General features: G+C 39.4%; 2 protein-coding genes across 8 annotated transcripts; one reads left to right on the forward strand and one right to left on the reverse strand.

Moving 5' to 3' along the window:
• Nucleotides 1-549: 549 nt before the first annotated feature.
• On the forward strand, nucleotides 550-13,801 carry LOC309535359 (interleukin-20-like). 5 transcript variants are annotated; one of them, XM_082228391.1, is made up of 6 exons: nucleotides 550-1,153; nucleotides 3,400-3,582; nucleotides 5,654-5,716; nucleotides 6,866-7,018; nucleotides 8,195-8,269; nucleotides 13,503-13,801. In XM_082228391.1, the coding sequence occupies exons 2-6, from the start codon at nucleotides 3,442-3,444 to the stop codon at nucleotides 13,596-13,598; spliced, it is 528 nt and encodes a 175-aa protein (XP_082084517.1). In that variant the 5' UTR covers nucleotides 550-1,153; nucleotides 3,400-3,441; the 3' UTR covers nucleotides 13,599-13,801. The 5 variants fall into 5 exon arrangements, with proteins under 5 accessions (XP_082084517.1, XP_082084519.1, XP_082084520.1 ...); XM_082228393.1 differs by having other exon boundaries at nucleotides 8,198-8,269; XM_082228394.1 differs by lacking the exon at nucleotides 13,503-13,801 and adding an exon at nucleotides 8,464-9,035.
• Nucleotides 12,090-20,437, reverse strand: IL20 (interleukin 20). 3 transcript variants are annotated; one of them, XM_082228397.1, is made up of 6 exons: nucleotides 20,329-20,437; nucleotides 18,836-19,033; nucleotides 18,638-18,703; nucleotides 17,299-17,451; nucleotides 14,375-14,449; nucleotides 12,090-13,232 (listed from the first exon to the last, which is right to left on the reverse strand). In XM_082228397.1, the coding sequence occupies exons 2-6, from the start codon at nucleotides 18,989-18,991 to the stop codon at nucleotides 13,155-13,157; spliced, it is 528 nt and encodes a 175-aa protein (XP_082084523.1). In that variant the 5' UTR covers nucleotides 18,992-19,033; nucleotides 20,329-20,437; the 3' UTR covers nucleotides 12,090-13,154. The 3 variants fall into 3 exon arrangements, 2 of the variants coding, with proteins under 2 accessions (XP_082084523.1, XP_082084522.1); XR_014221209.1 differs by lacking the exon at nucleotides 18,836-19,033; XM_082228396.1 differs by lacking the exon at nucleotides 20,329-20,437 and having other exon boundaries at nucleotides 18,836-19,586.
• Between the last annotated feature and the right edge of the window lie 587 nt (nucleotides 20,438-21,024).

Genomic DNA, 21,024 nt, shown 5'->3' on the forward strand with positions numbered 1-21,024 from the left:
ACACACAGTTTCCATCTTCCTTGCAGGCAGAGCAGCACCTGAAGTGATGAAAGAAGGAAATTCTCAGGTGGATCAATCAATATTTTAAGAGAAGGGCATTTTCAGAAGGTAGGCTGCCTAAGGAACAAAATGGGTGGCAGAATCCAAAATAATGCCTCTTGTAGGAACCCCCTTTTCTCATGCACATCTCTTCCTGGAGGTACCCTCTCCTCCACTTTAGCTCCACAATGCTAAATAGACCATGATGGGAAGTGCCAGCAGAACACAGCCTACTATGTTTGATACCATGTACATGAAATGCTAGACCAAGCAAAGTAATCTAGAAGAACTGCAAATCCCTAGTGCTGCCTGGCCCCATACTCTATACTAGATGACCCTCGCGGTCCCTTCCAACTTTACAATTCTATGATCTCACACATAATTAAAAAGACAATAACCACACACACACACACACACACACACACTGTTTTAAGGCCATAGATTGGTTAACAGCTGAAGGCCTGGTTTAAGACGAATGTTCTTGCCTAACAGCTAAAGATATATAATGAAAGCACCCTGGGGAGAGGGTTCCACAAATGGGCTCTCTGGGCTGCCCATGCAGTGGGCACACAAAGAAGTGCCTCAGATGACGATTGCAGGGTCTAAATCTAGGCCTGTTCATATGGGGAGAGGCAGTTCTTGAGGTATTGGGGTCCTGAGCTGCAGAAGGTTTTATAGATCAAAACCAGCACTTCAAAGTGACCTTGGAAACTAATTGGCAGCCAATGCAGTTGGGCCATGACTGGTGTTATATTGGGTGGGTAGAATTCTGTTTTGACAGTGTTGGTTACAACCCTCTGCTCCTGAGACAAAAGCAATGGCAGATACAGGGTTTTGGAATTCATTGCCAATGTATGCCTGCTAGCTGACAGATAAGGCAAAAGGGACAGCTACGTGAAGCTCAACCTTTCATCTTGGATCGAATCAGTACAAGGAAACTCCAAAATTCCCACTCCCAAATAAAGGAAAACTATGTGGAAATGGAGTACTGAGAAAAGGACACATGGAAAAAACCTCAAAGACTGATTTCCGCTCTTTACCTCTATAAAACCATCAGACATTTTCAGATTCATCATCAAATTAAGAGGCAAGCATCTACACATCAAAGCCTAAGGTAAGACACTATCCAAGATGTATATCTATGCATTTGGCTTACTTTTCGGTAATTACAACATGCCTCCCTGCTTATATGCATATGCAGTTATACCATTCAGGCATTTGTATCTAGTTGATCTTGTTTGAAAGTTATTTTGCACCAGCAGCAATATGCTTCAACTGAGTGATGAGTATGCATGAAAAGATCCAGGTAGCTGCTGTAAACTTACAGTGTTTTTTGACAGGCAAAAATAAAGGACTGACCTTCCAGAATTAGGATTGTAACTAACTACATGAGAGACCAATTTCTGGGTCAGGAATGCTATGAGATTATACTACAGTGGAATTGGTTTCTGTATCTATTTTCACAATTTATAAACCAGTTAAATGCTATCTGAATGTGCACATCAAACTGTAAAAATAGTGATCTCTATGCCTAGGACTTGCTGATCAGAACGTTGGCGGTTTGAATCCCCGCAACAGGGTGAGCTCCCGTTGCTCGGTCCCAGCTCCTGCCAACCTAGCAGTTTGAAAGCACGTCAAAGTGCAAGTAGATAAATAGGTACCACTCCAGTGGGAAGGTAAATGGTGTTTCTGTGCACTGCTCTGGTTCGCCTGAAGCAGTTTAGTCATGCTGGCCACATGACCCGGAAGCTGTACGCCGGCTCCCTCGGCCAATAAAACAAGATGAGCGCCGCAACCCCAGAGTCGGCCACGACTGGACCTAATGGTCAGGGGTCCCTTTACCTTTACCTTTGTGCTATGATATCTAAAATTTTAGTTTTCACTAAATAGGATTATGCTATACCTGGGTATTAATAGATCTAACTCCACAAATTCATCCGCAAATCTTTAAAAATGATCTAATGTTAGTAAAAAAAACAACAACCCAATTTTCTGTTCCTTTTAATTCTGTACCATAAGGTCAATAATTACTTCTTTTGGAGTAAAATGAAATTATATGTTTATTAATTTCATTCTTACACTGTAGCAACAAAATATTTCCCTCTTAATCTTTTAATCCATCTTTTTTATTAATTAATTTATTAATTATTACATTTATCAACCACATTTTAGTCAAGATTGGTTTTCAATAAAATTTTCAGTTATTTAAATCCAATATAACATAAGATGCTTCAGATACATGGATGGCTGTATGGCAGTTTCTGCAATACAAGGATGAGGAGTCAGTGGCCCTTCATATGTTGTTGGACTCCAACTCCCATCATCCCCAGCCAGCATGATCAATAGTAAGGGATGATAGGATTTGGAGTCCAGCAACATCTGGAAGGGTTGAGGGTCTCCAATCCCTGTTCAAGTCCCTAGAAGTTGGTGACATGGTCCTGGATGCAGGTTCCTCCTTCAAAGGAAGGGTGAGGAGGGAGCTGCAGGTGGCAAGATTCTGGTTTTATCAAGTGGACGAATCAGAATTGTAGTGAGTAATTATCAATTAATATAAAGGTGCTACAGTTTTTCACCTCTAATCCTCCACTAATATTTCCTAACACTGAGTTCTGAAGCTGTGTTCAATACACACTCACCTGAAAATAAGCCCCACTGAGAGCAGACACTCTAAGACACTATGTCACTGAGCTGCTGGCTCCAGGGACCTTTCTACTATGAACTCAGTTTTTTATCCTGTAAAGTTAAAGTCAAGTTTGCAACCTATTCCTGTATATATGTGTAGTAAGGCCAGTGGTTCATAAAATCACAGAACCATAGAATTGGAAGGGGTGCCAAGAATCATCTAGCCCAATCCCCTGCAATGCAGAAATCTCAACAAGGCATCCACAACAGCAAATATTTGTAAATATAAACTAACTAACTAACCAACCAACCAACCCTAACAGGCTTCACCTTGCACTTACTTACTTACTTACTTACTTACTTACTTATTTAATAAAATGTATATACGGCTTGATCTCAAAGCAGTTATCAGCAGCAGTTGCATATTCATTGGTTTTCAACCTACCCAGCCAATTTTTTCCCTGCTATTGGATATCTTATTTCTGCTCCAGAGTTCTGTCCAGAAAGCACTACTATCGCACTGTAAAATATAAAGGGAGAATATAAAGGGAGGAGTTGCAGATAGCGCATGGTGAAAATAATAAAACAATACAAGAAGTTCCATGTCTGGATCAGATTAACATCTGACCCACTTGTTAAAAAAAATTGAATATTATTATTATTATTAGCACTTCACAGATAATGCATGAAGCATAATGCAGAGGCAAAATAATTCAAAAACATTTCCCCTCTTAACAGGAACGCACTTTAGCCACCCAGAGGTTCTTCATTCTCCAGACTATGCAAGTCTTTTTCAGCCTCTTTCTCTATCTCCTGCTGCCGCCTGTTTTGGGGGACAGGTTTTTCCAGTTTGGACCTTGCAGCATTTCAATGAATATTCATGAAATCCGGGATGGCTTTGGTACAATTAAAAAGGTCATTGTAAGTATTGTTCTTTTCTCCTTCTATCATAAGAGCCAATCTCTTGGAAACTCAGTGCAGAGGACATATGGAAGCCAACACGATAATGGTTTGCCTGCATTACTCCTTGAGTTGAGCATTTACAATTCACAAAAGTCCAAAAGTCTTGATAGCTGTGGGAGCGGGGATGACTTTTAAGAGCAAGAAATTGGAGGAAAGATTGACAGCTCTGAGTGTATTCAGTAGGTTTGTGTCAAATATTCTCTTTGTCAGTATTTATGTCAAAAGTAGCACTCATGGCACAGCTGAATGGGTTGTGGCAAAATAAATCCTCACTTTGCCAAATACTAGAATCATTTCATTGCTTCCTTGGCATCATTTTATTCACTTGGCACATGCTTACAGTTCCTGGCAATATTTTCTTTCTTCCTCATTTCCTTCACAGCTTTCATTGACCCACCTTACTGTTAAATCCAATTGATTTTGCTTCCAAATGCCCACAATGGCATTGCATTAGATATCATCATCAAATTCACACAGGCCACCACAACCAATAGGATTAAATGACAATGTATGCAAATGAGAGTGAGGACTGTGAGGGAAAAGAAGAAATTGTGAACATTAAGTATAGCATTAATAGGGCTGTCATATGTCCCGGACATTACCAGGATTTCAAAGGTGGAATTGATGTCTGGGAGGGGGATTTTTGAAAGGCTGTGCTCAACTTTCAGGGTGTCCTGGTTTTTACTTTTTGAAATATGGCAACCCTAGCATTAAGAGAACATGGGTGTGCTTGCAAAAAATGCCAAAGCATGAGGAAAATAAGGGGTGCTTTTCAACCCTCGTGAAAAAGAAAAAAAAGCATGGCTGTTTTGGTATAGCCACAATTCAGCATAGAGAGAACTTCTAAGTTGCGTGTGGGCTAATAATATCCATATATTTAAAAGACAATCATCAGTAAGATAACAAGTGATTGTTCTATTTTGCCACTGAAGACAGGACAAGAAGCAACACCAGCAAACACAATTACTGCAAATGTTTAATTGCTAAACTGATCCATGAGTTGATTTGGAAAACTGAATTGTGGATCCAGTTACAGATAGGTAGCCGTGTTGGTCTGCCATAGTCAAAATAAAAAAATTCCTTCCAGTAGCACCTTAAAGACCAACTAAGTTAGTTCTTGGTATGAGCTTTCGTGTGCATGCACACTTCTTCAGATACACTGAAACAGAAGTTTCAGTGTATCTGAACAGAAGGATCTGGCAACTTCTGTTTCAGTGTATCTGAAGAAGTGTGCATGCACACGAAAGCTCATACCAAGAACTAACTTAGTTGGTCTTTAAGGTGCTACTGGAAGGAATTTTTTTATTTTGAATTGTGGATGTAGGTTGAATGGGTTAGATTGCTCAAATAAAAAAAAATAGCTGGCTGTCCTAAATTTACCTAGAAGAAACTAATGGGACCTTCATATGAGTAAATGTGCTTAAAGTTATGTTGCAAGAAACATTTCCCCCTGCAGAATTTCTTCAAATTTCTTGAAGAAAGTGGAGTCTCTCAACATTTAAAAAGTCAATGTAAGAAGTTTCAGTAGAATTACTCTCACTATTGTGCAGTGTGGGGAAAGAAAAGGGTGTTGAATTTAAAGAATTGATCTGAAGTTTTTCATCTTTAAGCATACCAGTTTGAAATTTACGGCAAACCTAGATGACCATTACCTCATATATTCTTGGCTGGGTGCTTGTTTGTTGGATCAAAAATGTTTCGTTTCAATCAATTCAGAAACTCAACTTTAGCAATCACATTTTATCAGTTCCCATAAATCTTTCCATTCTGAAAGCTGTTTCATTAACATTTGTAGCAATATCATCCAATGCAGAAGAAACGTACTTAGACCCAGTGACAATATAAATATGGCTGAACTGAAAGTACAGTTGTTTTATCCTCCAGATATTGTTTGATTTGTTACCTTTTTTCAAGCTGAAGCCTACAGTTATATTAAACTATATTTATGTGCTGTTGGGCTGTAGTTGTTTAATGATCGGTGTGGCAAAAAGCACATAATCAGACTGGATTGTCTCTCTTCCCTATTTAGCAAGCCAGAGATCCTATCAGAACAGCAAGCATTTTGCACCCACATTCTCTGCATAACTTTCAAGTAAGTGCTACTAGTTAGAATATCTCTTTGCAATTTCTGTAGCAAAATGATATCACTATTAATATATTTGAATCAACTTGTGGAAAGCAAGCAGATTTTGATTTAAAAGAACATTAACGATCACACGGTTCATCCTACTTTAAACAGTTCATTCTACTTTTGTCTGAAACTCCCTTGCCATCTCTGTTGCCCTTGGCTGGTTGATTTTAGATATCTGTTGTAAGTCTGCATGAGCATTTTATTTAAAATGGAAAGGCAAGATATAAGGGATTTTAGAAAGAGAGTGGGCTGAGGAGACTACAAATGCTGTACGTTTCTTGAATGGTATGGCTTTAGATGGGTCGAAATGCCATGCTGAATGTTAAGTTGCTGTTCTGTGCAGAGTGTTGCTGTATACCGGTATGTCTTCTAAACAAATAAGGCAGTTCTATGCATCTACACTGAGAAGTAAGCCCTATTGGCTTTACTTCTAGATAAATGTATTTGGAATGCTTGTAGTCCCAGGTCCATTTAACGGTGTAAGACCTACTGCTGATGTGTAAACCATGTTTAAGGCTATTTTAGGATTGGTCAGCTTTTGGAGGGGGGCAAAAAACCTTGTAAATGCTGTAGGTGGGTTTTGTTTTGCTGATATGCCAGCATTCCCAACCAAGAAATGCATCAATTGGAAACTGATGTGTTGCTGGAGGCATTGGTTTTGGAAAGTGGCCTTAGATGTAGATCTGAACTGCTTCCCACAACAGCATGATTTTTTTTTTTACTCTTTAATTAATTAGTTCAACCTGCATTAATCTGGCAGTTCCAGTAGTACAGGACTCTCCACTGGCTGATGGGAAACACTGCATTAATGTAACAACAAATGCTTTAAAATAATGTTTGCATTCACTCATTGAAAACAATGGGCTTGACTAAGTTAAGTCTATTGGATTTAGTGGGTCTACTCTGCAGATGACTAAGCTAAATACAACCCATTGTGATATGATACAAGTTCACCTGCTGGGGGGCTGGGATGGTGGGAGCAGGATATAAGCTTTTATCAGTTTTCCTTCCTGGTGTGTGGGAAGCCTTTTCTCAATGCAAATTTGCCAAAAGGTTCTGAAAAAAGCTTTGTCTTACGGTGCTTAATAAATCCAAACTCTCTCCCTGGAGACTTTAGACAGCTGTTGCCTTGTTCGTAGCATCTTAAGATTTTACCTGGACAAAGTCTTCAGGCACTGTGAGACAGGAAGTCTTTACATCAATCGGAAAATCAGTGGCATAGCCAACTCCTTCCTCAGCATAGAGAAGAAATTCAGAGTGTGTGTAAGTCACATGTTAGTTTTGTGGAAGTTATCATATTTTCATTGCCCTGAATGTTTATTAGGAAGGGATGTAAATTAATCTGATTAATCTTCAGATTTGTTCATTACGATACTGTTGCCTTCTTTAAGTTATAGAATATGAACCACGTGAAAGGATCAGTTTTCTTTGGAGGAGATACTGTCAGAGTACTGAGTGGTGTTTTAAAGATATTATGCAATAGATAATGCCTAATGTAGAGAATTAGCAGGAATGTGCAGAGAAGTACACAAGCAGGCAGTTCTGGCCCCAAAGTCGAACAACTACCACAGAGCATTACTGAAATAAAGATAACAATTGAGGCCTGCCACAGAATATTTTAGCGTAACTGCCATACTCACAAGAGCAGTTCATTCAGGGTTGCAGCTGGCCATTACACACAAGCAGGGCAAACTCCTTACCCTCTACCTCAGTTTTCTGTTTTTTTCTTTTCCATTAAAAGGTGAATCTATCTAACTTACATTTACAATATATGAACTGAAACACAGCCATCCTTTGAATTTTGCACTGAAGAAGTGTGCATGCACACAAAAGCTCATACCAATAACAAACTTCGTTTGTCTCTAAGGTGCTACTGGAAGGAATTATTTAATTTTGTTTAGACTTCTCCAAAGTTTGCATTGTAGTTCTCTTGTCAAGTAACATGTGTAAAAATGCACACACAGTGGTAAAGTTTCCATTAAAATGCTAATGCTAATAATAACAATAGTAATAATTTTTAAAAAATTATTTATATCCCACCCTCCCTGGCCAGGACTGGGCTCAATATGGTGAAAATATGGTACAAAATGCATTATTTTAGAAGGAAATGTTCTGCAAAATTGTGTATATTAAGCAAAATTACATACAAACATATATATATGTCAGGAGAAATTTGCACTATCTAATGAATTTTCACGAGGACTTCTTTTTAAAAACAAACAAACAAGCTGATATAGAGACCTGAATTTAAGAATAGAATGATTTTTTCCATAGCCCCACTTTGGTTCTGTTTCCATCAGCCACCCAAGTCCACTATTAGTGGTAGTGATGGATTCACTGTATATAGTACAGTCTGATAAAACGCAGCTGACGAAACTGGTATGTCCCAAACCTCTACTGAATTTTATTATGCCAATGGGTATTTTTATAATTTACCAGCAGGATGAAAATATGTGCAACTGTGGGGAAGAGGCAATAAACAAATATCATCAGATCATCAGAAACTATGAGCAGGTAAACTGATTGGACTGCAACCTGAACTTTAAAGTGCAATAGAAATGGTTATTGATTATGATATTAATCTTAACAACAAAAATAAAGGCAGCAGTTGACTAAAGGGGAATGTTTACATCCCACCCCAAAATGCTAATGTACCACCCCCAAATGCTTTTGTTATTGACCAAGTTTTCATGTTAATTAACTTCCAGATGGATGTTACACTTGCTGCTATGAAAGCCCTTGGAGAACTGGATATCCTGCTAAATTGGCTGGAGGCATATTAGAATCAGAGTCAGTATTCTGTGTTGCATAGTCCATTCTAGAGAATTAAGGAGATAAAAGTGGGCACTTCGCTAGTGGGCACTAGATGGGAGGCTTTGAAAAACACCTGGGTGCCCATTAGACTGCCACGTGGTTGAGCAGGCACACGTCAACAGACCCAATTCCCCCCAATGCTTTAAGTTGCAAAGCCCTCTTGTGCCTTAAAGAACTGCATAGGGTGCTGGGCTTGACGGATGCACACACACAGCCCCTGTACTTGAACAGGAAGGGTTTGACTTTAGCAGCAGGACTGCTATGGGTCTTCCAAAGTTCAGTTCTACGGAGTTAGCTTTGGGGACAGCACCTCTGCTCCAGTCAGGTAGCACTTTCCTACATTCTCTTTGCTCATCTGCGAGTCAATTGCACCACCTCTCGAATCATGCAAGACTTTCTACAATTAAATGAGCAGCAAAACCAAATCAAACCGCATCTTGTTGTAAAGCAAATGTGCTCTTGTCTTGGACAGACCTAGGCAGGAGTTGTACTGAGTAGATTGCCAGTGCACCCATCCATTGTTAAATGAGGAGGAGTCAGGCAAAACATATTGTTAAAAACAAAGCATTTCAAGCTACATTATGGATAGTTTTTCTCTTCCAGTGAGCTTACATCGAAAACAGCAGCAAGAACCCAACCCTGAATAGGTGATTGCTGTCTACATATTTCCCCCCGCATGTTTACCTCTATCACAATTATTTTAAAACATTCTCATGGATATCAACAAGTATTATGCTGGAAGCACATTCATTTCTGTTAAACTTTAACTATTCCTAAAGCAGGTTTCAAAATATCTATGATCTGATGACCAAAGTTATGCATATGAAGACAAGGTTCCAGAACAGAACACTCCCAACACAAAAGCAACCAGCTCATGTAGGGACCCCTGGCACCCGTTGTAGTGCTTATATATGTGGAAGGGGCTTTGATTCAGAGAGCTGAAAAGGCAGTAATATCTCTTCCTTGAGATTTCATGAAATTCTTCCCCACACCCTTCCTTCTACTGGAGAAGAATGCTATCCAGGTAGCAAATTTCTGCCGGTTTGCAAAGGACAGTGGGGGGAAAAATCAAGGCAATTGTTTGGATTTCAGGACTGTTGCAAGAGTTCAGTTTGTTCAAAACATGTCTGCTCTTGAACACCTTTCACTCATTTCAAGAAGTGTGTATATATGTTCTTGGAAGGCTGCATGTGTTCATGGTTAGACATGTCCAGGCCACAACTCCCTATCATTTTGTTTTTATTAATTTGTGCATTATTGTCCCTTGCTATCCTGGAACTAGTATTTTTCACATGTTTGCTGTATATATACATATCCTTCACTGAGTGTTAGGATGTGGGATTCTAAAACCCCAAAACAAATATAGCCACGGACCCCAATTACTTTGATATAATATGCAGGAAAGGAAAGGAAAATATTTGTAGGATGGTGGCATAGCTCAATTTATGGTAAGTCAGAAACAGAAGACTGGAGAAGTATTTATTGTGAATGGGTGGATATGTGCAAAATCAGCTTAATTTTGTAAATGAGAACAACTCTGGCAAAGAAAGGAAAAGAGGGACAATTATGCTAGATATGGGGAATTGAAATATACTTTTGTCCTATATGAAATACCTTGGGAAGGCTGCTACCAGTTCAATAACGCACCAACTTTTATATGAAGAAATTTGGAAATGCTAATTGGGGCATGTCACATAATTAATTGCAGATAACACAAACTATCCATTGTATCTCCACATGCAACACACTAAAAGAAATCATGTCCATAGAAAATGGAGCAAATAGGTAAACTGATTGTAGGAACCACATATAAGCTATTACTGGTAAATCTTGAAATATTAATATTTAGATTAGACTAGTTCATCGTGGAACAGGCTTTGATCCAGCAGATGCTCCCAGCAGAAGAAGAGATGGTAATGTTCCCTCTTCCTGCCCACCACCATTTCCCACACTGTTTTGAAGAGCGCCCTAGTCCTCCAGAGCACCTTTTCAGATGGCACAGGGGCTGCACTAGGAAGCAGGAAGCAGTGAAAATTACCTGTATACCGTAACTCTTCCTTCCTGTCTTATGAGCAGAGATCTGCTCCTGGGAATTCTGGATCCCAAGCTTATAAATTCAAGGCTGCTCTCACTAAGCAGTGCATACTTCGAAGAAAATATGCTAGGGTTTGAATGTGAGGGATGTAGCCCTATCACCAAGAGCCTAGAATAAGTTCCACTGAAGTAAGGCAGACTTGCTTTTGAGTAAACATGCATAGGATTGTGCTGTAAATATATTAAAGACTGTGAGTTTTCATATACTACAAAGCTGAGACAAGGAAGTCTCTTAATAAGATCAGCTTCAATTGGGACAAAAACAAAACATCTGATGGACCAATTCCACCTGTTAATTATACAGTACTTATGCAGCACAATTTTCTGCATATATTTTATATGACTATAAATTATATATTGTTTCACTGCTGCCATTCATGAAAGCAAGGTGGTGTGCAAGGTCCACTTTGAAGTGCAGCTGTGCTCAGTAGGGCTTTCTCCCTAGTAAATGTGTTTAGGATTACAGCCATAATTACACAATGCATTTGATTTTAATGCAATTAAATGCTATACATTACTGTACTTGTCTTGAAATAATACCTGCTGTATTACTCTTTGTATTGCTAAATGGATGATTGTGTGCGAGAAACACATTTTTTTGTGTAATCTACTCAAACAATATATTTCCAAAATGTTTCACATTCAGAACACATTTAGTATTGACCTGAGCTTCCCTGAATTCTCTTGTTGTGGCAGGAGATACAGCAATAAATTTGCATCTAGCACTAATACTTTGGTGAGATTTACTTTTTTTTTTGTTTTGCAACTTAATACCATACATTTTACACAAATTTCTCTGTTGCATCTTACGGGGGTCTATGTGATATTTGTATAATGGAGTACACAAAAAGGGGAACCCTTTGCACTCCAACACAGTTCTCCAAAGGTTTCCTTCATCAGGCTATGCCAGTTGGGGGCTCTGAGACAACACAGCTTTCTTAGAACTGGGAAAGACAACTTCTCAGGATAACAAGCACTGGCAAAGACAGCTTTTGTCAGTGACTGAAAGGAGCAGGTTTTACAAACAACCCTACACTTCAAAGAATATGATCATACTAAACACCACATAACCACACACAAAATGTATTCAATCACTTCAGAACTCCTCACAACATGTTACAACTCTGTCCTACGGGTGAGGTTAAATATGACAAGAAAGAAGATTCCACCTAAACATTAGGAAGAACTTCCTGACAGTAAGAGCTGTTCGACAGTGGAATTTGCTGCCAAGGAGTGTGGTGGAGTCTCCTACTTTGGAGGTCTTTAAGCAGAGGCTTGACAACCATATGTCAGGAGTGCTCTGATGGTGTTTCCTGCTTGGCAGGGGGTTGGACTCGATGGCCCTTGTGGTCTCTTCCAACTCTATGATTCTATGATTCTATGATTCTATGTGTATAAGAAATAAAAGGAGGGAATGAAGCTTTCGCCCTTGCAGTCCCCTGCCTCGCAGCCTTACAGAATCAGAAACAAAATGTATAAAGATGAAACCAGCCTCTCCCCCAGTCTTCCGCATCAAAACCTATCGCAAAACAATACAATGCTTGTTTTTTACTTAGAAGTAAACCCTAATGTCTTAAATGGGGCTTACTCCCGGGTAAGTGGGTATCAGCAAGAGTTTCAAGTCCTTTAAAAGATTGGACACCATAATATTCCCCACAAGAAGCCCACCAAAAACTCCTTACAATGCAAGCTGCTTTTATGCTGAGGTGAAGCTACCTTGCTGGTCCTTTTGGCTGGAAAGGCAGGAGGATATAAACATGCTCAATAAATAAATATTTATTAATAAATAATGTCAACACCAACACTACAACATTTCATGAAATACTACAAACTGCAAGTGCAATAGCCATGAACATTGGCTGATAATTATTTAGTACTGTGCTGAATCATTTATGGGGTTAGAGGTGGAATGTTCTGCTTGTAGAAATGCCAATTTTCATCCATTATTTCTCCCCCGTGCTGTCCCAAACATAAACCCTGGAGAGTTGAGGGACTCTCTGGGACATTTTTTAAATTTGTGATTTACTAACTAAATCACTGCACTAGATCAAATGACCTTTGTACATACCTGGGTCTGACACATAAATCATGTTAAGAAGAATAAATGTTCACTTGTACCCAATGTAGCACCAAGTAACTGTCCCAACAGTGCGAGGATTTATGACTCCACAATAGGACTCCCCCCCTCTTTCCCTTGCAAGTGCCCCAAGGCCTCAGAGCAGACCAAATTTGCTTTGAAGGGTTGAGGGGAAACCCAGAACAGATTTAGGGATGCATGAAAGGAGGAGACGAGGGAAGTTGAATTGCACATGAGATGGTTACATAGTACTACAAGTTATTGCCAGGTGTCAAATATAGATATCCAATATCAGATATTGGAGCACTTGGCAGATATTCAACATCAGTGCTAGTGGATGAAGCTTTTGGGGGTTCACAAAATTAAATTCATTTCATCTCCTCTGTGTGGCCCATTCTCGTGTCCAGCCTTTTCCTAGTCTGTCTTATCGATCCAATCCAGTAGGATGTCGAGCTCCCCAAGGGCTTTAACTGCTGCAGAGTGTGAGTCCATCTGAAAAGGAACAGGAAAAGATAAATTTTCCAAACAACCAGTGTGAATACTGGATAACAAATGACATATCTCTGGTGTCTCCTGCATTACTTCTGTAGCTGCTTGTACAGCAAGGTGTAACAGAAAATTATGTAAGTATGGGTACCTTAACAGGGTAAACAGCAGCTTCTGCAGGATTGGGGACAATTTATATCAGTGCAAGGGGAAAATTTTACATTCTCAATCCAAAGTGTCCTCCTTCCTTGCTGACTTGCTTTTATTTTCTTTAAGACACAGAAGATCCAGTTATGGCTCTCTTCATCTGGTTCTGCCATGGTTCAGCTTAGCATGAGCCAACAGTGTGATGCACCAGCAAAAAAAAGCTAATACTATTCTAGACTGCATCAACAGAAGTACAGTGTCCAGACAGATCCAGGGAAGTCAAAATACTTCTCTATTCTATCTTGGCCAGGCCACACCTGGAATACTGTGTCCAGCTCTGGGTGCCAGTTTAAGAAGAATATTGACAAGCTGGAACATTTGCAGAAGAGGGCGACCAAGATGATCAAGGGTTTGGAAACCAAGGAATGGTTGAGGGAGTTGGGTATGTTTAGCCTGGAAAAGAAGAGACTGAGATATGACAGCCAACTTCAAATATCTAAAGTGCTCTCACATGGAAGATGGAGAAAGCTTCTTCTCTCCTGCTCTGGGGGGTATGACCTGAACCAATGGATTCAAGTTACAAGAAAGGAGATTCCAACTAAATGTCGGGAAGAACTTCTGGACAGTAAGAGCTGTTTGACAGTGGACTCTTGTGGTGGACTCTTCTTCCTTGGAGGTTTCTAAGCAGAGGTTGGATGGCCATCTGTGATGGGTGCTTTAGTTGAGATTCCTGCATTTGCAGGGAGCTAGATGACGCTTGAGACTCCTTCCAACTCTACAATTCTATGATTCTATGAAAGATCCTAGGTTGCCAGCTAGGCTTGGGAAATGCTGTGCTTGTTTTTCTGAGCAAGCCATGAAGACAGTTTCTGGAGTGACACGAAAGGGTTCCAGTCAGGCTGGTCTCATGCCAAAAGTCAGTTCAACACCAGACACCTGCAACCCGCTTAAGAGAGCACCTGCATTCCATTAGCTAAATTGCAAAGTGAAAACACATTTACCCTCTGAAACTGATTCAGGATTTGTTCATATCTTTGATTGGCTTCCTTCCCACAGGAGCATGTTGTGACAGTATCCTGAAGGAAAATAATTATTAAATAAATTATGTTTAGACATATTTCTTCATGTATATTGTGTTCAAACATATATCTTCAAGAGGAACAAGATTCACAGTACTGCTGAACTGAATGCAAAAACAAATGCTGAATTACTAAATTATCTTGTTTGGTATGGGAGCACATCTATTCTCTACTTGTGAAAAATATGTTGTGAGATCCATGTAATAAAATATGGAAAAGAGGGTCTGCAGAAGCAGTTTCGTCCTAGTCTGCTGTAACCACTCATGCATATAAGTGCTGTACAAAGCTAATTGGTCATCAAATGCCACATCAGGCAAAGGAGGAAGAAAATGTAGCAATGAGAACATCAAAGAGCTATATTATTTGACACTACTACAAAGGCTAATGAAGAAATGGAAGCTTTTGGCACTTTACTGAAGACCAATTTTAAATTACAAATCTGAATTTAGGTTTACTGAATGCATGTTATTAAGACACAAAACCCATTTTAATATATATCCTGGAATCATTCTTGCAGATGGAGTTGATATCCATGTACCTATGGGCAACATAACTGCAGTTGACAAGGGACTGGCATCTGACACGTTATCTGAAGTTTTTCAGAGTTAAAGCCATTTTATCAACTGTGCTACATCTGTGTATGTAATTATTTTGTTTTTGCTTGTTACATCCACTGCTTATGACAATTCTATGAGGGTGGCAAGTTTTCTGCATGGAGCTTGCACTTATTTCAACATTTCTCTAACACTTTGAAAGCAGGGTTTCCTTCTAAACATACTTTCCCCCCTGCCCCAGAACCAAGCTCAGTCCATTTGTTCAAACTTGCAGAGATGCTCATGTGCAGCCATTTGTGGCCTCATGTCAAGACCTGTATATTAGGGTGAAGGAATATTAGAGGGCTTTATAATGTAGGAACGCTCCCCCTTCCTCCCCCCCCCCATGCATGTATATGGTTGACATACGTCCAGAATTTCCCGAACATATCCGGAATACTGTAGGCAGCAGCAGTGTCTGGGCAGAAATCTTTAAAATGTCCAGGAAAATTTGGACGTATGGCAAACTAGTAGGTTTTTTTTGTTTTTTGCTTATTTTCCATAAAAATAGCTCGAAAACTTCATTATTATTTTTTTCAATTTTCCAGAAAAAGCACAACAACTTTTCCATCCGGATTTCCCCTGTTTGAAATATGGCAACCCTTTGCATGTATTTTATTCCTCAGCAGCAATTTTGCCCATTCATCTCTTTTATTAGCTTACTCTGGAATAAGTTCCACTGAGTTCAGTATTCAGTGAATACTGCTCAAGGATGGTCTGTCATTTACTCTCTTCTCTCAAGGGCCCTCCCTACAGTTTGAAAACCAAAGCCTTAACCCACGTGATAACCCACATGATTGCTCTGGGCGGAGAGAGAGAAATTCTGGCTATCTAGTAACCCACTAGGTCTGATGTACTTGTGGAAAGCTCTCTGATCACTGCTGTTCTTACAGATCTGCTGAGTTTTTCTTCCTTCCTTTTTAAAAGCATGCATCATTGCTGATTTCAGGCCCACAAAAAGCATCTGAGATGCACTGGAAACCTCAAGGAAACTTTGTAGCAGTGGTACTGCCATAATGAAAACATCCGCCAATTTGGAGAGTTATATATTTAACAATGAGCTGAAATGGAGAGAGGGAGAGGGAGAGGGAGAGAGGGGGGGAGGGAGGGAGCGAGGGAGGGAGGGAGGGAGAGAGAGATTTCACGAACATTTTCCTCACTTCAAAAACACATGCTGCCTTGTTGACAATTTTTGCACCCCTTCGTGGAAAAAAATATGGAACTGTTCATAAGGGGAAACTATGAGGATTTGTGCCCATTGGTTAATTTTCACAGTTGTGCATGATTGGAGCAGAATGTGGACTGGGGCACACATCCAGTTTTGAGCCTGAACGCCAGTTCGACTGAAATGAATGCATCATGATTTGCCTCTGGATTCACATCTGGTAATGAATGCTATCCATTCGTCCAGCATTATTTTCAACGGGATGCAAATTCAAACGTGCATCTGACTGTTCATATCATTCCATCTGAAGGATGTGGAACTTAAACTAGGTGGTAAGAACATGTTCCCTTTTTCTTTCCCATCCCCAAGTAGATTTAGCATAGTCAAAAACGCGTCCTGCCTTTCACGATGCTCATTTGTCTTTCTCCCTTCAATGATATATCCATATCTTATGGGATACATGTCATTGTGACTACATGATCCTGAATTGGCTAGGAATAAATAAAAATTGGGGATCCCCCCCCTTTGCAAACAATTGTTTTACAAACAAGTGTAAAAAATATCTGGTAGTCCGGAATGTGGAGTTTCCCCCTCCTGTAAATTTCACATATCAAACCTTATTAAAATTTGGCACAGTCCTGCAACCTACTTCTTTATGAACTTTTGAAAAACTGCACTGCTTTGCAAATTTTTAGAAAAAGCTTCCCAGCTAAATCCTACATTCCTTTACAGTAAGCCCCATTGAACTCAATAGGATTTTATATCTGAGTAGGCATGCATAGGACTGTCTACTCAGATTGTTAGTTCCCATAAAATAAAAACAAAAAACCCAGAGGAAATTTACAAGATATGTATTTAAAAGCAGGCACCAATGTTCTGGGCACTTTTCTTGTCTTGGCTGACCCCAGAGGGGGAGAACTGAAACCCATTATGACCAATTAGAAAGCCCATAGACTTATTCCAAGGTTGTATGAGTTGTAATCTGGTTAGCTGTTTTCAGTGCATGCATGATTTTACTGGTATTATGTACTAAAGCTACTATAAGTATGCCCATTACTGCTATAGGATTGTTCATTGCTGCAGCTTACACAGAGTGTCAGTTCCTTCTTAATACTGAGGAAGTTGTTGGCAATCCTGCTGACTCTCCTTTGATGAAAGTTGTTTCCTTCTGTGCATTGATTGAAGACATTAACCAGGTAGAATTTCAACAAGTAATGAAAAAAGCAACACCTGTCTTCAGACTAAAGCAAATCAGGATAACTTATTAGACTAGGCAACATGTCATTGAATAATGCATTACAGTTCAAATCAGAGGCTTATTGACAATTCACAATCATTTTGATTTTATCAGTTATCATATATGAAACATCTTAAATAGTTATCTCCTTAAATTTCATATCACCTTTCAAATACTGCATATAACAAATACTGCAAGTAACAAATACTATTAATACTAAACTCCACTGAATGTCAGTCATGACCTGTCAAAAATCTAATCCTGAAATCTAATTAAATATTAAATGCAATTATAAAATAAAATACCAATATAAAATAAAGCAAATATTGGAATGCATATATTCAGAGAATATGTAACTAATAATCAGTGTGAAAATTCACAGGACAGAATCTTAGAAATCAAACCCTTTTTGGAGTCCAATCAAGCAGCAATCTTTGAGTCCCTGATTACATACACAGTGGTACCTCAGGTTACATAAACTTCAGATTACAGATGCTTCAGGTTACAGACTCCGCTAATCCAGAAATAGTACCTCGGGTTAAGAACTTTGCTTCAGGATGAGAACAGAAATCGTGCTCCAGTGGCGTGGTGGCAGCAGGAGGCCCCATTAGCTAAAGTGGTGCTTCAGGTTAAGAACAGTTTCAGGTTAAGAACGGACCTCCAGAACGAATTAGGTACTTAACCTGAGGTACCACGGTATGACTTTGTTAGCTTTGATTACAGAACTATTGCCAACTTTGGCACTATTGTGTAAATGGGACAACGATATATTAGAATTCATATGTGTGAACATATGAGATACATATACGTCATCACCAACAAAAGACATAGATATTAGGGCACACAAAGGAGACACATTCTGAATAAAGAAAGATTTTCAGTCCAATTGTATCCATCTACTGAGTTCAACAGGAGTTATTTTCACCTCTATTTTTTAAGATTAATATTTTGTTGGAATATGAGCACTTCTCCAAATAAGAGAACAGAATGTGCAAGGGACAGAAAGCTTATACCAACAAGTTTTCAAGGACAAAGATTTACAAGAAAATCTGAAAAGTCTGCCAAATCTCTCTCTCTCTCTCTCTCTCTCTCTCTCTCTCTCTCTCACACACACACACACACACACACACACACACAAATCTTCTTCCTCCCACCCCCAATTTAATCACTGAATGGCTTAGGAGAGATACCTTTGTATTTTGAAGAGAATGTGATCCATGTAAGAGGCGGATGTTTGTGTGCTGATCTTGAGACTGCTGAAGAAGAAGAAACCCAAAAGGTTCAGTAATCAAATTGATCCATCAAGATTTGTCTCTGTGACTAAGCTTCCCGCACGAAATTCACTGCAGTTCCAAACACGTATGAAGCCTCCTTCCACCAATACTCACAGTCATTTCCTTGATGTCTCCAAATCCCTTCCGCATTTCATACATATCCACAGATACCATGCAGTGCCCAAAGTGGAGTTGTTTGAGGCTGCTGTTAGGGATCAAACACAGCAGAAAGGCTGTGTGCAGAAGCAAGAGAATGTAGCCACCCTCCATTTCAGCACTGGGTAGAAAACATTCACTATTCAGCCAGGAGAGCTATTAATGGGAAATAAAAGACCTGTGAGGCAGCCCTACTTGTACAGGTACATGCTGGTCTTTTAACAGGTCTGCAAGATGCTTGTTGGACACTGGGGCTCATCTACATAATTCTGTTCAGTAGTATGTATACTCCAACCTTTTCTATATGATGAGCTGGAATGTATGGTAAATAGTTTGCAACGCCTGTATATTTCCCCATCTTTTGTTCCAGTACATCCTTCTCTCTCACTTGAAAGCCTTTCAGCCCCAAGCCCTGCTCAGCCACATAGCTTACTGCTGGATGACAAGTCACCATCTCTCAGTCTAGCCTACCTCTGAGCGTTGTTGTGAGGATAAGAAGTGGGTTGTGCTCAAGTGAATCAGAGGAGTCTGGAATGATTCAGCAATAGAGAAGCTATATGGCTTCCTTTTTTACATAGATTCCTCATTCTGTAAACAGTTAATTAAGTTTATTTTATGTTTAAGGACCTCCTGGATTATTACAGCACAACCTCCTCTGAGCTGCTTGCAATAAGGGTTTCAGGTCTCAAAAGCAGAAAGAAATACAAACAGGAAATGTGAAAAACAGTATCAAGTTTTTTTCTGAGGTAAAGAAAAGGAAAGATAACATAAAAAGGGTCCCACTGAAATGAATCAGTTGGTAGTTCTCAATAAACATATTAATGTTTAGCATCTTCATGCACATCAATGTCCATTTTCCAGTCAAATTTGGATGAAGCCCTCAAACCCCCCCCCCCAACACCACACTTTTCATGGTGATTGTGTTTGCCACAGGTACCCTGGTAGTGTACCAGTGTTTCCTATGGCAAGTTTGTCCAGCGTGAAAGACAAGTGAACATACTTATACAAGTTAAGATACATGTCAGGGAGCTACAGCCTAAATAGGGGTCCCTAATGTACATAATAGTGGTCATTGCATGGAACGTCTCTTCACCTTTTTAGTATCTGATATTTTTTGAAAGTATACAAAAGAAAAGACAGAAATGGACATAGAAGATCAGAAATGAATTTCTTTTCTTCTTTTTTTGGTGGGGGAAGAATGCTCTTAAATTTTGAAGAATTAAAATCACTTTATAAAATGACCCTTTACCGTGAATAACCTAATTAACATACAACAAGATGCATATATTTCAGATAGCTATCTATCATCTATCTATCTGTCTATCATCTATCTAAATGCTGCATTGGATACTGTCTTTCTATCTGATATATCTATTATCTTATAGAGTGGATAAATTCACACTTGCAAGTACTGTGAAAGTGCATGAAAACATATCATAGAAATATCTTACCGTGTTTTGAGATGCCTTCCCTGTTTATTGGTAATCATTGTGTACCTGTCCTTGAGATTGTCTTCCACTTATATACTATAAGTGAAGATAATGAAATGCTTAGTAATCCCCTTTGGATTTCTCGCCTGATTATGTACAAGCTTACTCAGCCAAAACAGATTTCCTAGAACACATTTCTCACTGAGATGACTGGCATATAGTAAATATGCCACCCCCACACAGATGTAGAAAATACATCAAGGACTCTTGATACATGCCTTCCAGCAGAATATTTGTTTACACTGCCAACTTTATTTCCAGATTAGCTCGACACAGGACTACTAGCCTTATATATCCATGACAAATGTGTGCCAAAAGGGCAATTTCAGTGGGCCCATCTGCAAATGCTACATATTTTATGGAGTAACCTCTCATCTTTATCTCATTTTTTTGTGGGGGAAGAGATATGAGGTTAGAGAATGCACATAATATGAACTCAGCCCTGTGTAAAAAAAACAATCTGTTTTCAGTTCTGTGAAAATGGTCCAGGCGTTCAGAACATCTAACTCAGGAATGGGGAACCTGAGGTCCGCCAAATGTTGAGCTCCTACTCCCATCAGCCCCAGCCAGCGTGGCCAATGGTCGGGGTGAAAGGAATAATGTCTGGAGGGCCACAGGTTCCTCATCCCTGATCTAAGTGATAGATTTAGATATTCA

The sequence above is a fragment of the Podarcis vaucheri genome (assembly GCF_965113315.1).
Source record: "Podarcis vaucheri genome assembly, chromosome: 6".
Taxonomy (NCBI): domain Eukaryota; kingdom Metazoa; phylum Chordata; class Lepidosauria; order Squamata; family Lacertidae; genus Podarcis; species Podarcis vaucheri.